At 36.3% G+C, this 14,493-nt stretch overlaps 1 protein-coding gene across 2 annotated transcripts; it reads right to left on the minus strand.

Annotated features, from left to right (window-relative positions):
• Positions 1-619: 619 nt before the first annotated feature.
• On the minus strand, positions 620-6,455 carry LOC107023816 (biotin carboxyl carrier protein of acetyl-CoA carboxylase). 2 transcript variants are annotated; one of them, XM_015224627.2, is made up of 9 exons: positions 6,195-6,455; positions 5,233-5,436; positions 4,868-4,935; positions 4,291-4,344; positions 2,346-2,615; positions 2,203-2,265; positions 1,717-1,785; positions 1,566-1,611; positions 620-1,070 (listed from the first exon to the last, which is right to left on the minus strand). In XM_015224627.2, exons 1-9 carry the CDS (start codon positions 6,226-6,228, stop codon positions 1,009-1,011), a joined length of 870 nt encoding a protein of 289 aa, XP_015080113.1. In that variant the 5' UTR covers positions 6,229-6,455; the 3' UTR covers positions 620-1,008. The 2 variants fall into 2 exon arrangements, with proteins under 2 accessions (XP_015080113.1, XP_015080112.1); XM_015224626.2 differs by having other exon boundaries at positions 5,233-5,442; positions 6,195-6,454.
• Between the last annotated feature and the right edge of the window lie 8,038 nt (positions 6,456-14,493).

The following is a 14,493-nucleotide window of genomic DNA, read 5'->3' on the forward strand; positions in this document are numbered from 1 at the left end:
AATTTGAATCAATTTGGAAATTTTCATCAACTGAGGGGTAAAAATGATGAAATTAGTAATGGTAGAGGTAAAAATAACTTCCTTTTAACGATAAGGGTATAGTCAACTAATAAAACAAAGTTAAGAAATAATTTTGACTCTTTTCTCTATTAATAATGCTAACATTAATATTGTTGATACTAATTATATTCACATGAACTATGTTCATATTATTTGTTATGCATTGTTTATTTCGATATATTAGAAATTACATGCACGCCATAATTTCTAAAATAAATTATTTGTTACAAAAATATCCTCCATAAATATGGTGGATATGTATAAAACTTTTGATCACAATTGTATTTTTAATCATGCAAATGCATGCATTAAATCAATTTGCATTACTAATACCATGAATTTACTTATATTAGTTAATGTACCTTCATACCAAAAAGAGTGCATTGATTATACATAGATTGACAAAGTATATCAAATAAGATATGAGAGTGCATTGATTATACATAGATAGAAAAAGTATATCAAATAAGATAATAGTAGTACTCAAAGCTAATGCATGCATTATTTTTTTCTAATACCCTCCGCCAAATGACCCCAAAATAAAATTAAACAAGGTTAATGGTGAAAACCAAAATAACATGTCGAATTCCATGGCAAAATATGTAGAGTTGCTCCAATCAACCACGCCTAAAAATAGGCAGTAATTGCAAACTCCACCATCAAGAACCTTTTCTGGTCCCTATTGATAACGTCATCAGCGTTACATAAATATACAAAATAATACAACCAGAAAAAATAATAAAGAGTTCTCAACTTGGATCGGACAATCTTTTATTGTTCTAAAAGCCGAATTAACCTGTAATAAAAAGCTTACAGTGACCAATCTAAACTTGCATCCCAAATGGGGTTAGGAGAGAGTCTAAGATGACAGAGTTGACCAAAATACAAGGACAAGAATAGCAGCATTAGTTACTCTCCAAGAATTCAAAACTAGAGGCGTAAGCTATTTCAGTTGATACCATGGAATGATGGCAAGACAGCAATAAGTGGATCACCATAACCAACAGCCTCTGCAAAACACCATGAACTGAATAGTGAGTTGGGGTTTTCAAAAAAAAAAAAAAAAAACATTAGTGCACAGTAATACCATTAGAAAATTTAAAATACATGCACAGACCCGCATCAAATAAGTTAAATGTTTTTGGAAGACAGAAGATTCATCAAATGAATATGCCAATAATACTGGGTGACGGCAAACAGCTTAGTTAAGTTGGTTAGTTAAGAACAATGTGTGCTCGGTTGAAAAGAACCATTATAATGTGCAAAATGGGCAAAACTCACTCAGGCATCAATTAAGATCTCAGGCAAATACATATGCAGCACCTATATATTAGGAGATTAGCGCAACATTTACAAGTATGCCAGGAGCTTGTATTTCACTGCAAAATTTGTGGTTTTAAATTCCTCATATGCACTGTAATTGTTAATTTAGCGTGAAATTGCAGCTGTGACAACTTGACGAGTAAAACAAGGTGGAGAAAGAAAAAATGTTGAAAGACCCATACCGCCATCATTAAAGAGGATTTTCAAGACTTCTCCAGCCGCATCTGACTGCTCAACAAAATAAAAAAAATAAGAAAGTAAAAGAAAAAGGTCAGCAAATATTACTCTGAAAGCAGATAATTTAACAAAAAGATTGCCTTAAAAAAGGCTTACCCTGACAGGAAGTTCTGTCCCAAACTGATCCAAAAAGCCAATAATCTGTCCCTCCTTGATAATATCACCCTGCACACAAAACACACATGCATGATTCCAGTGCTAAGCTAAAAAGCCTGTGTCAGGTTTAATCCTGGTATGTGAGCATCAGATAGAAGACAAAAGCATATGTCAAAAGTCTACTGAGTTCCAAGATTAGTAAACCACTGGCGCTCATTCATTAAGATCTTTAAGCATAAAAATGATGAGTCTCACAAGGTATACACAAGCTTAGATATCCTTGGCTCATCCCTTCTAATATCTAGACATGATAGTTATTCAGCATAACCAAATGTACTCTTTTGAAAAACTAAACCTACAACCATCTAGTATATAGGTCAAGAAATACAATAGGAAACTAATCTAATTTATCACTATAATATGAAAGCCTTCGAAAAGAATAAAGTTCAGAACATAATCCAGAGGGTCGGAATTATGATGGGTTACCTCTTTACATGCAGGAGGTTGTTTCTTTCCCTTTAATGTCCTGGCCCTTCGGGATGAACCAACCTGTCGAAAAAAGTGGAAGCCATTGCTGACATAGTACATGACACATGCTAAAAGGGTTTAACAGGTCAAGTAATACACACCGTGGGGCACGATACAAGAACATAACCACTAGCTCCAGTAGACTCTAGAGCCGCTAATTTTGCTGATTTTTCAGCAGCAACGTTTGTGAATGGGCTGATCTTTCCTGAGGTTGATTTCCCTGGGGATGCTGCAGGAGCAGCAGTTGTTGATGAAATGGATGGTTTGCTTGCACTAGGTGGTGGTGGTGGTGGTGGTGGTGCGGAAACAACAGGCGCCGGCACTACTGGAGCTTCAATGTTCCGTTTCAAGTGCAGTTCAAAATCTCCAACCTATGATAAATGCCACAATATCCAATCAAACATCAATAGAAATCATAAAACCTTTTCTTTCAGACCATATCAAAAGATAATTTTTCTGAAATAATATTTAGAATTATATACACCGGCAATGTGTCATGTCGAAACCAACATGGAGTTTGTCTGAAAATCTGAAAATTGACTATCATAATCATTCCACAGCTTTTGGTGACAACTACAAACCTATGTGGATGATAATTGCGACAGTTCCAGTATGGCAATAGTACTGTAGGAGCAGCTTTCAACTCTTCATGCAGAAAGGTTTCGACATTATATTTTTTCTCATTGCAATATTATATAAGAACAAGCTTGGTGGTACAGAATTGTTGAATCCTGCAAAACTCTCGGCATCAATAACCTTTATTCCTTCTTTTCTTCCACTGTGTATTGATAGTCGATACTGTATATGAAATTCTGATCCCTATGGTGTCAATGCTAGGAAGGTATGAAGTTCGCGTTTTGGGTAGAAGGTTAGTAGGTAGTTGAGTGTTGTCCTGTTGTTGGAAGGTTTAGGCTTGTTAGAGTGTGTAGTACAAGTCAATTCTCAAAAAAGAGTGTAGTACTAGTCGTATTCATGTAGTTCTTGCTTTTGATATCTATCATCATATGTAATTTATTGTGTTTCGATTATCACATTATTTTGTTGCTATTGTTACTTTCTTGTAGGCTCTGCAATGCTTTTCTTATTAGTTGCTACTGTGATTGCTTCATTGTTTCCTTCTTTTCTTGGATTTGTTGCACATGAACCGAGGGTGTTTCGAAACAGCCTCTCTACCTCCACAATGTAGTGGTAGGGTCAGCATACACTCTCCCCTCCCCAGACCCCACTTGTGGGATTCTACTAGGTATGTTGAGTTGTATGGCATCGATGCTTGAATTTACCCAATTATTACCAAATATACCATCACACTTTTCAGTAAAAACAGGTAGTTCTGAAATAGCAAATTTTACCATCTCAAGATATTCCATACTTGTTTTAACAATCGTACTACATTTTTACAACTTTTATTTTAACTCATATTTTTTATCATTAAAAAGGTTTTGTATTAAAAGTCCAGCAACCACAAGGTGATGTGGGGAATTTACAAGGGTTAGCTCCATTACATATTGTGTAATGAGCTCAAAAAATCTATTATGGCCAACATATCATTTGAAATTTGCCATGTTACACCAAAAAAGATTAACAGTTGGGATAAACATCTGTACTTCGTAGTACTAAGTACTAACTACAGACTGTAAGGAGAAAACTCACACCTATTGGTTGTACTCTCCCACCGTTACCACTAGGCTATAATCTTTGGTACTGGTTAACTAGTAAAATAAGTAATATGTAAATTGTAACCAAGCTGAGGTTCGATTAATGACTAATAAAATCATTTTAACATATGCTAGTAGATAGTTCAGGTCATGTGACAGTGGTAAAGCTATAATGCATACTCAGTGGCTCTGGAATTTCAGAGGGTTTGAAGATAAAACATGCTTCAACCTTCTCCTTTGGTTGAATCCAACTTCCGAAGACTTTTAGTCTTATATTCCCGTCTATAGTATAGTCCCATATTCTATTTCAGAATCTCCCCAACAAATAAATAGGCCAAGTGATTATGCACTATAAATGAAAGGATGCACCAGCAGATAAAGAAATGCTAACCTTAAGTTTCAGCTCAGCTACCTCTGTATCATCACACACCTCGGTGATCAGAGCCTGGTAATAATCAGTAGAACAAACAAACGATCATGCTTAAAGTCACAGCAAGCAAAGTAATAGTCTACCAATCTGTCGAAGATAAGAAAGCAATATAAATAAAGCATCATTACGACATTTGCATACTGAAGACTAGAAGACATGATTTTGACTAGGTTGCCAGAATTAAGTAAAGTGACACTGGTGACTATGGGTTCGCCACAAAAATGAACATTATTTTTTAATCAATACAGAAATGAGAATTTATTACCTAATCACAAGTTCAAAAATATACCCGATAAAGACTGGCCGAAGTTGCAAGGTTTCTTAGTTTTAACATAGTTCAATTTGCATTTGCTTGAAGATGGTGATAAAAGAAAATCCATAGAATTCATGCTTTAATACAGAAGGACCAATTAAGCCAAAAATTCATCAAGCATATAATGATAAATAATCAACACAAGGTACTTACAGCACCCATAAAAAAAGGAAAAAGAAAAAATAGGCAGTAAAAACATTCTAACTTCCAAAGAGATAAACCAACCTCAAAACCCTTAGGAAATGTTGCTGTTGGGAGTGGACTACTCTCTATTGGAACTTTGTGATTGCCATCTGCAAGAAATACCCATTCAGATTAAAAAAGTTAGACACGACAGAAGACTACTTTCCACTTTTAATCAGATAAATGATAAAACGATAAGCTTTAGATTCCAATAGGAGATATGCATTCTGCTTGGAATGAATTATAGGGTGCTTAAAAGCACAACAGTGTGGTAGATATCAAAAAGTACTAGCACATCACATAAACCAAGAATTAGATGCACATTCAATATAATAGCCACATGGAAATTAGAAAAGATTAGCCCCTAACTACTGATTTACACCTGGTGCAACAACAAAGTAACTCACCACCAGATTTCGCTGTCACAGTTGTTTCAGATGTCTTTGCACATGACAGTATCAATCTACCATGCTTGTTAGGAGAAGAAATGCGCCTTGCACCATTTGAGGAGCCCTTCAGGGAAAACTTAGTAGGCTTGGAGAAGGCAATATTATTTGTTGGAATAACGCCAGGCATTTCAATTACTGACCTCACATGGGAAGTAGTACCAACTGAATCTATCAGAAACAATAAAGTAGGATAACAGCAAGATTGATTAGAGCCATTGGATGATATCCACGTGAAACAGATAGCTAGAGCAGAACTATTAGCAATTATTTATGCAAAAAAATAGGTTGACACCACTAAAGATAATTGAAAAACGGAAAAGATTGATTCTTAGTTTATCAAAATGAATCATTCTTCTGTTCTCTAAAATCATATTGGAACATAACATTTTGTCCTTTCGTGAATCAACACCAGTTTATACTCATTGATTAGGATTCTATCTCATGGTTTTCTAACTCAATTTTACATAAAGCCCTATAGTCAGAAGAACTGAAAGTAAATTGCACGAAAAGACCTTACAGCTTCATCAATCCAGAGCCACTAGTTTGAAGTTCCTCTTAGAGTCTCGACTAAGCTAACAACACATATTTTTAGCCACAAAAACTATCACTAGCAGAGAAGAAAACAGAGATATCCACAAGCTTTAAAAGTTTAAATAACTAAAATTCATAATCGTGCAATCTCGTATTTATGCATTTACACCAATGTCGGATCTGAGACGAAAATAAGAAAGTAAAGCAGATCGCTATCATTTCTTGCCAATGAAGAATCTAATCCAAGAACTTAATCTCGATATGCTTCGTGATAACATCAGAAAATTGCATAGCTACACAGATAAAACTACATGAAAATACAAAACAATTCAATTAGAACCTGAAAATGTATATATATCTAGAAAACAAAGATAGGAAGAGAAAATTACGGTGGAAGGAGCGGAGAACGGCGGCGGACTCCATGAGCTCTGATCGGAGAAACCGAGGCAAACGAAGAAGAAATCGGAGAGATATGAGAGAGAAAAATAGGAAGGAGGAATTTATAGCAAATGGAAAATGTGTGAGCTTAGTAGAGAGGTGAGTTATATTAGTGTACTATCTTCATTGAGATGTCCGCCCATGAACTTCTATTTCTTCACCCACTTTCCGACTCTATGCTTGACAGTGCAATTAGTTGCACGAGAACTCATTACTATTATTTTATTTTTAGATATAATTATTTATGTCATATAAAGTGAAATATTTTTCCTCTCCAGTTTTGCGTAAAAAGAATTGTATTTTCCTTTCAACCACGGATGAAGTTTGGGCCGTGTAAAAATTAGTAATTTAATTAAATTGAATTGAAAAAATATTATTGATTCATTGATATTAAGGTATTGGGTAATAGATTTGATTATAGATTTTATAAATGTGGTTAATGGTTAAATCGATAGTCCGATACGATTGTTTTAAAATTACTATTTTACTCGTAATTATGTAATCGTACATTTTATCAATATTATTTTTAAATTCTAATATTGCGTTCAATCGTATTCACACTAACTGGTCTTTTTGCCTCTCTGTTGTGAACTTGTGATACCTTTTTGCATCTCAATTTTAGATTTGATTGTAACAAAGACAAATAAAAAATATTGTTTTCACAATTTATTGCATGAGTCTTTAGTGAAGAAACCTGAACCACCTAACAAGAACGTGGTTCTTTTTATTTTTTTATTTTTATTTTTTTTATTATTTTTTTTTTGATTTTTTTTTATCATGGAAAGCCTCTTGATCGGGGGAAGGGGGGGGGGGGATCACGACCTACAACTTATTGACTTTCAACAATTTCTCACTAAAATTTCAAAGAACAATTTTACATTACAACTCTATAATCTAATGGACTACCTCCAGTATCTCAATTCTAACGATTAACTATAATCATTATCTCTATTTTCTAAGAAGTCAAATCCATTTCTCGTTACAATTCTCCCACTTACTTCAAACATAGAATAATTATCACTAAACAATGACTCTAAGTTATATTGACAATATCCCAACTTCAAAAAAGAAAATTTAACTCTAGTTCTTCTGTCGTTTTGCATCATCACTTGCTCTTGCTAGGAATCACGTTTTATGAATGTCACGCCCCGAGCTACCTCCGAGATGCGGACACAGGACCTAGGACCTAGGACCACAAGTGATCCCAAGCTAACTTTGCTGGCATGATCATGAGCATACTAAAGAAAATAAACTGATGTGAAAGCTAAAACAATTAAAATGAAAAGATGGGGAATACACATATACTATAACTGAGATATTTGAAAACATATGTATGAAAATAACCTCTAACTGACTAGAAATGTTGGGACAAACCCCAGCTAAGTCTAGCAAAAACTGAAACTAAATGACTAAAAGACTGAAATGAACTCATGACTCTGGTCCTCGGAGAATGAGGGCTCACTACTGATTCTACTGAACTGGAGATCGAGAATCGATCTAAGCGTGATCTGGATGATGAGAACCTGAACCTACCTCACGAGAAAATCTAGACACATATGCGTCAGTACTTGAAAGGTACTGAGCATGTAGGATAGAGTAAAGCCGAAATAAAACATAACTGAACAAGCACAAAAGCAAGTATGGTATTCTGAACATGATATACTGAATTCTGAGCTAACTGGGTGCAAGGAACAAATTTATAACATGCTGAGACTGAGTATTACTGAACTGTAAATATGGTCAATGCAATAGAATCTGACTGAACTGTGGGAACTACTAATAACCGATAATAAAATCACATGACTAAATGTGGAGTCCGATGTATACGCCCCATTGAGAGGACCCAATATACCCTGCCAGAGGTATAAAAATATGCTGGCGTGATCACTAAACTGATGCCCACAGAGGGGACTTACACCTACTTGACTATTAGTTCTGGGACTATTAGGGTACGCTGAACCTTACTCCAACTCGGTATTATGCTACTCCCAATGAATAAAGTGATTAACACATTATGACTGAATTTCTGTAAATACTGAATAGCTCAAAACTGAACATGCAAGCTGAGAATGCAACAATTAATCTGATAATGATACATTAATAACTGAGGCATGTATATCTGAAGTAACTGAAATATCTGACCTAGCATGTGTAATTCAAGAACTAAAGAAATACATAGGTAGGGTTCTGGAATTCATGCATTTATCTAAACATTAACGTACTAATCTGATTTGGATCATTTTATCAGCTAAAAACCCAATAATTATAACATTCAAGAAACCCTAAGTCTAGTCATGATATGGGAATCAACAAACTGACTGAAAACTAGGGATCTAATCGGTGAAAGGAACCCACTAGTGAAATCCCACATACCCGGTGATGAAATCCACAAAGAAATCTTTCAATTTCGGGGCTAGAATTGATGGAAACCTTCTGCGTTCTTGAATTAGGGTTCTTGACCTTTTTCTCTTTTCTTCCTTTTAATTTTCTAAGTTTTGATTAATGATTTGACTCAGGTAAGTTTTACTTATGTTTATAGGCTTAAACTGACTAAAATCTCATGATTTAGCATCCAAACGACGTATCTTAGGGATTAAACGTAGTAGGAAAAAACCATAAGACCCCTGACTTAAAAGTTGTCGGAGTCACTTACGGAGTCGACTGACGGATCGTAAGTCAACTAACGGTTCGTACTGGTCGGTCGTCGTTTGTCACTGAGAGTTAGAAGTCAGCTAGCGAATCGACGGAGTCGACTGATGGACCGTAAGTCGATTGACCGTAAGTCAACTGATGGTACGTACTGGTCAATCCTCGTTCGTGACTAAGAACTTGAAGTTAGTTGTTCAATCGATGGATTCGACTGACGGACCATAAGTCGACAGATGGTCCATATTAGTTGACCGTCATTTGTGACTTAGAACTGAGAGTCAGCTGGCCCATCGACGGAGTCTACTGAGAGACAGTAAGTCGACTGACGGTTCGTAGTTGACTCAGTCGCTGGCACCTGCAACTTTTGAAAGTCTGCATTTTTATGGTCTATTTTAGATACGGGGTGTTACATTATCCCCCCCGTGGGACCATTCATCCTCGAATGATGAATAAACTAGATGAAATAGAGGGAGAAAGCTGCAATCCCTACCACTAAACATTGAGGACTGAGTTTATGATTGAATTGAATTCCAAGAACATGCAAATACGCTAAAAATGCAAGTACAAACTGAGGGAACATGATTCTAAGACTGAATTCACGTATGAATGACTGAAAAACTGAAGAGGAACTATTACATCAAGCTGGAGTAGAACCGGAAGGAAAAAGGTGAAGATACTTGGCTTTCATGGCTGCTTTTGCTTCCCAAGTAGATCCCTCTATAGACTGACTCCTCCACAAAACTTTGACTAATGCGACTTCTTTTTTCTTCAACCTTCTAACCTGACGGTCAAGAATCTCAACTGGTACATCCTCATAAGAAAGACTATCTTTCACATCCACACTCTCTAATGGCACTACGGAGGCTGGATCAGCCACACACTTTTTCGAAAGTGAGATGTGGAAGATCGGATGCACTATTGCTAGTTCTGCTGGCAAATCTAACTCATATGCCACTTTGCTAACCATTTTCAAGATCTTGTAAGGGACTACATATCTAGGACTGAACTTCCCTTTCTTGCCAAATCTCATCACCCATTTCATAGGTGACACTTTCAGGAAAACCCAATCATTAACTTGGAACTCTAGTTCCCTTCTCCTTACATCTGCATAAAATTTCTGAAGACTGTGGGTTGTCTTAAGTCTATCTCTAATGATTTGCACTTTCTCCATAGCATAAAGGACTTAATATGGCCCTATCAAAGATGTTTCACCTACTTCAAACCAACCAACATGAGATCTACATCTACGCCCATACAGTGCCTCATAAGGAGACATCTGAATGCTGGAATAGTAGATTTTATTGTAGGCGAACTCAATAAGAGGAAGGTGATCATCCCAACTACCCTTGAAATCGATCACACAAGCTCTCAACATATCCTCTAGGGTCTGAATGGTACACTCTACCTGTCCCTCCGTCTGCAGATGAAATATTGTACTAAGGTTAACCTGAGCACCAAGACCCTTCTGAAATGACTTCCAGAAATGAGAGGTAAATTGAGGACCTCTATATGACATGATAGACAAAGGAACCCCATGCAACCTCACAATTTCATTAATGTAAAGCTTGACATAGTTCTCTGCCGAATCTGTAGTCTTGACCGCCAAAAAGCGAGAGGACTTAGTCATCTTGTCAAATATCACCCAAATGGAGTCATGCTGTTTGTGAGTATGAGGTAACTCTGTCATGAAATCCATATTAATCACAGCCCACTTTCAAGTAGGAATGTCGATCTCTTAAGTCATACCTCCTGGTTTCTGATGTTCTACCTTGAATTGTTGACATTCGGGGCAGTTACATACAAAATATGCTATATCCTTTTTCATGCCATTCCACCAATAGACTTCCTGCAGATCGCGGTACATCTTAGTGGCACCTGGATGAATAGAATATCTGGAGTTATGGGCTTCTGCAAGAATATGTTTTCTAAACTTGCCCACATCAGGAACACACAATCTACCCTGGTAGCGAAGTACTCCATCTCCCCCTTGGGAGAAAACCTCAACTATTTGATTATGGATTGCACCCTTAAGTTTAGGCAAGATCGAATCATTGTCTTGCTTTTCCTTAACCTCCACTATCAAATAAGATTCTGCCCTATTCTGAACTGTTACACCACTGTCTGATATGCTCATAGGCGAACTCCCAGCAAGCAAGCCTGTGAACATCCTTCACTAGCTCCTTCCTTTCTTCTTCAACATGGCTACACTACCCATAGATAATCTACTAAGAGCATTTGCTACTACATTCGCCTTACCAGGATGGTAATGAACACCCATATCATAATCCTTAAGGAACTCAAGTCATCTCCTCTGGCAAAGATTTAACTCTTTCTGGGTGAACACATAGAAGGCTCTTATAGTCAGTGAACACATCTAAATGAACACCATACAAGTAGTGTCTCCAGATCTTGAGTGCAAACATCATTTATGCAAACTTGAGGAAATGAGTTAGATAGTTCTTCTCATGCATCTTAAGTTGTCTAGAAGCATATGTTATAACCTTATCTCTCTACATCAACACACAACCTAGGTCAACTCTGGATGCATCGCAATAGATCACATAACCATCTGAACGCTCTGGTAGAGTCAAGATAGGAGCTGTAGTCAATCTAGTTTTCAATTATATAAAGTTTTTCTCACAATCATCTAACCATTGAAATTTGAAAATCTTCTGAGTCACCCTAGTTAATGGTGAGGCTATGGATGAAAATCCTTCTACGAACCTTCTATAATAGCCCTCTAGACCTAAGAAACTTCTAATATTTGTAGCAGAGGTAGGTCTGGGCCATTGTTTCACTGCTTCTATCTTTTGCGGATCCACTCGAATCCTCTTGATAGATACAATGTGACCAAGGAAAGCAACAGATTGCAACCAGAACTCACATTTGCTAAACTTAGCGAATAACTGACGATCCTTGAGAGTCTACAGAACAACTCTCAAATGAATCGCATGTTCTTCCTCATTCCTAGAGTAAATGAGGATATCATCAATAAAGACGATAACGAACAAGTCCAAGTATTGTTTGAACACTCTATTCATCAAATCCATGAGAGGTGCAGGAGCATTCGTTAGTCCAAACAACATAATTACAAATTCATAATGACCATACCGATGTTTGAAGGCTATTTTTGGAATGTCACTATCTCTTAATCTAAGCTGATGATAACCCGACTTGAGGTCTATCTTTGAGAAGTCACTAGCACCTTGGTCGAACAAGTCATCAATCTTGTGGATGAGATACTTATTCTTGATTGTAACCTTGTTTAACTGTCTATAGTCAATGCACATTCTGAGAGAACCATATTTCTTCTTTACAAACAACACTGGTGCACCCTATGGCGAAATACTAGGTCTGATGAAGCCTTATCTAGAAGGTCTTTCAACATCTCTTTCAATTCCTTAAGTTCTGCTGGAGCCATTCTGTAAGAAGGAATAGAAATAGGTTGGGTATCTGGAAGGAGATCAATTCCAAAGTCGATTTTCCTTTCGGAAGGAACTATGGGAAGATCTTCTGGAAACTCACTAACTACTGGAAATGACTCAAGAGTTGGGGTTTCAGAGCTAGAATCCTTAATCTGAACTAGATAATAGAGATAAACCTTAGAGATCATCTTTCTGGCCTAAAGGTAATAAATGAAGCATCTCATAGTCGATAAGATACTACTCTTCCATTTTAAGATTGGTTCATTTGGAAATGGAAAATGAACAATCTTAGTTCTACAATCGATTGAGGCATAACAGGAATGTAACCAATCCATGCCTAGAATGACATCGAAGTCTACCGTTTCTAATTCTACAAAATCTACTGAGGTAACTTTCTAAGAGATTGTGACAAGGCTAATTCTGTATACCCGCCTAGCTATAACTGTGTCACCCATTGGAGTAGAGACTGAGAAAGATTGTGAGAGAGTTTCTGGACTAACATCAAATTTGACTGCTAAAATGAGATTTACAAGGTAAGAGTAGCCACTACATTATTCCATTGAGTGTACCATATGTGAGCCATAACCTTAAGTTGGTAGGATGCCAACTCAACCCTACCATTACCAATCACTTGCATCACTCCAAAGATTTTCTTAACCTCGTTAATGAAGTTTTGTGGGTCCTCACCAACTTATAACCTTAAAACTCAGGTGGATTCATCTTAACAAAATCTAAAACTCTAGCTGCCACCGATCCATCATTTCAATCTGTATGAACTGGAATCTGCTGATTGTTCGAGTTGGTCATGTAAACCAACCACCATGGTTTGGTGACATCGCTAATTATTTGGCTGGAAGTTGGATTCCAAAAGATTTTTCTTATGAACAAAGAAAAAATCTTAAGAAAGATGCAAGACATTACTGTTGGGAAGATCCTTACTTGTTTAAATTTTGTTCAGATAATATAATCAGGAGATGTGTACCGGAGATAAAAATGAACAACATCTTAAGTCATTGTCATGATAGAGCAGTTGGAGGACACTACGGAGGAAGAAAAACAGCCGCAAAAGTACTTGAAGTAGGTTTTTTCTGGCCCACTCTATCTAAAGATGCAACAAATTATGTCGCCGCTTGCAATAAATGTCAAAGAAGTGGTAACATTTCAAAAAGGAATAAAATGCCTCTTAACTCTATTCAGGTATGCGAAATCTTTGATGTTTGGGGCATCGATTTTATGGGTCCATTTCCTCCGAAAAATGATTGTGAATACATTTTAGTAGCTGTTGACTATATCTCGAGGTGGGTAGAAGCAGTAGCTACTAGAAAAAATGATAATCGTGTTGTTTGTGATTTTCTTAAAAAGAATATATGTTCTAGATTCAGAACTCCAAGAGTTATCATAAGTGATCAGGGAACTCATTTTGTAAATAGACAATTCGCTAGTTTATTGTCAAGATATGGAGTAACTCATAAAACAGGAACTCCATATCATGCTCAAACAAGCGGGCAAGTAGAAATATCCAACAGGGAGTTAAAAAGAATTTTAGAGAAAACCTTTGGATCTTCTCGAAAAGATTGGTCTACAAAATTAGATGATGCATTACGGGCATATTAAGCAGCTTTTAAAACACCTATTGGCACATCTCCTTATAGATTAGTCTTTGGAAAAGCTTGTCATTTACCTGTTGAATTGGAACATAAAGCTTATTGGGCTATAAAAATGTTTAATCTGAATTTTTCAGATGCAGATAAAGATCGTTTATTGCAACTTGATGAACTTGATGAGTTCAGACTTGAAGCATATGAAAATGCTAAATTGTACAAAGAAAAGACAAAAAGATGGCATGATAAACTCATTCACCATAAGAAATTTAAAATTAGAGATCATGTTCTATTGTACAATAGTCGATTGAGACTATTCCCAGGAAAATTCAAGTCACGTTGGACAGGACCATACATTGTAACAGAAGTGACCCCTTATGGTGCAATCGGAATACAACATAGTAATGGGGGAGAAAAATTCAAAGTAAACAGTTGTCGGTTGAAACCTTATGTCACCAGAAATTTTGACAATCAAACCTCAACAATTCTCTTTGCTTAGAATAATATTAAAAAGTCTGACGACATTAAATTCAGAACTATTTTCTTATTTCCTCTTATATATATATATATATATA

This window comes from Solanum pennellii, chromosome 6, assembly GCF_001406875.1.
Source record: "Solanum pennellii chromosome 6, SPENNV200".
Classification (NCBI taxonomy): Eukaryota; Viridiplantae; Streptophyta; class Magnoliopsida; order Solanales; family Solanaceae; genus Solanum; species Solanum pennellii.

What these genes read in the sequence shown, in the direction of transcription:
- LOC107023816 (XM_015224626.2), bottom strand. Translation starts at nt 6,228, where the DNA reads ATGGAGTCCGCCGCCGTTCTCCGCTCCTTCCACC. An exon ending in TGTGACAGCGAAATCTGGTG is followed by an intron (nt 4,936 to 5,232) that starts GTGAGTTACTTT and finishes TATTTCTTGCAG; the next exon opens with ATGGCAATCACAAAGTTCCA. An exon ending in AACCTCCTGCATGTAAAGAG is followed by an intron (nt 1,786 to 2,202) that starts GTAACCCATCAT and finishes TTTTGTGTGCAG; the next exon opens with GGTGATATTATCAAGGAGGG.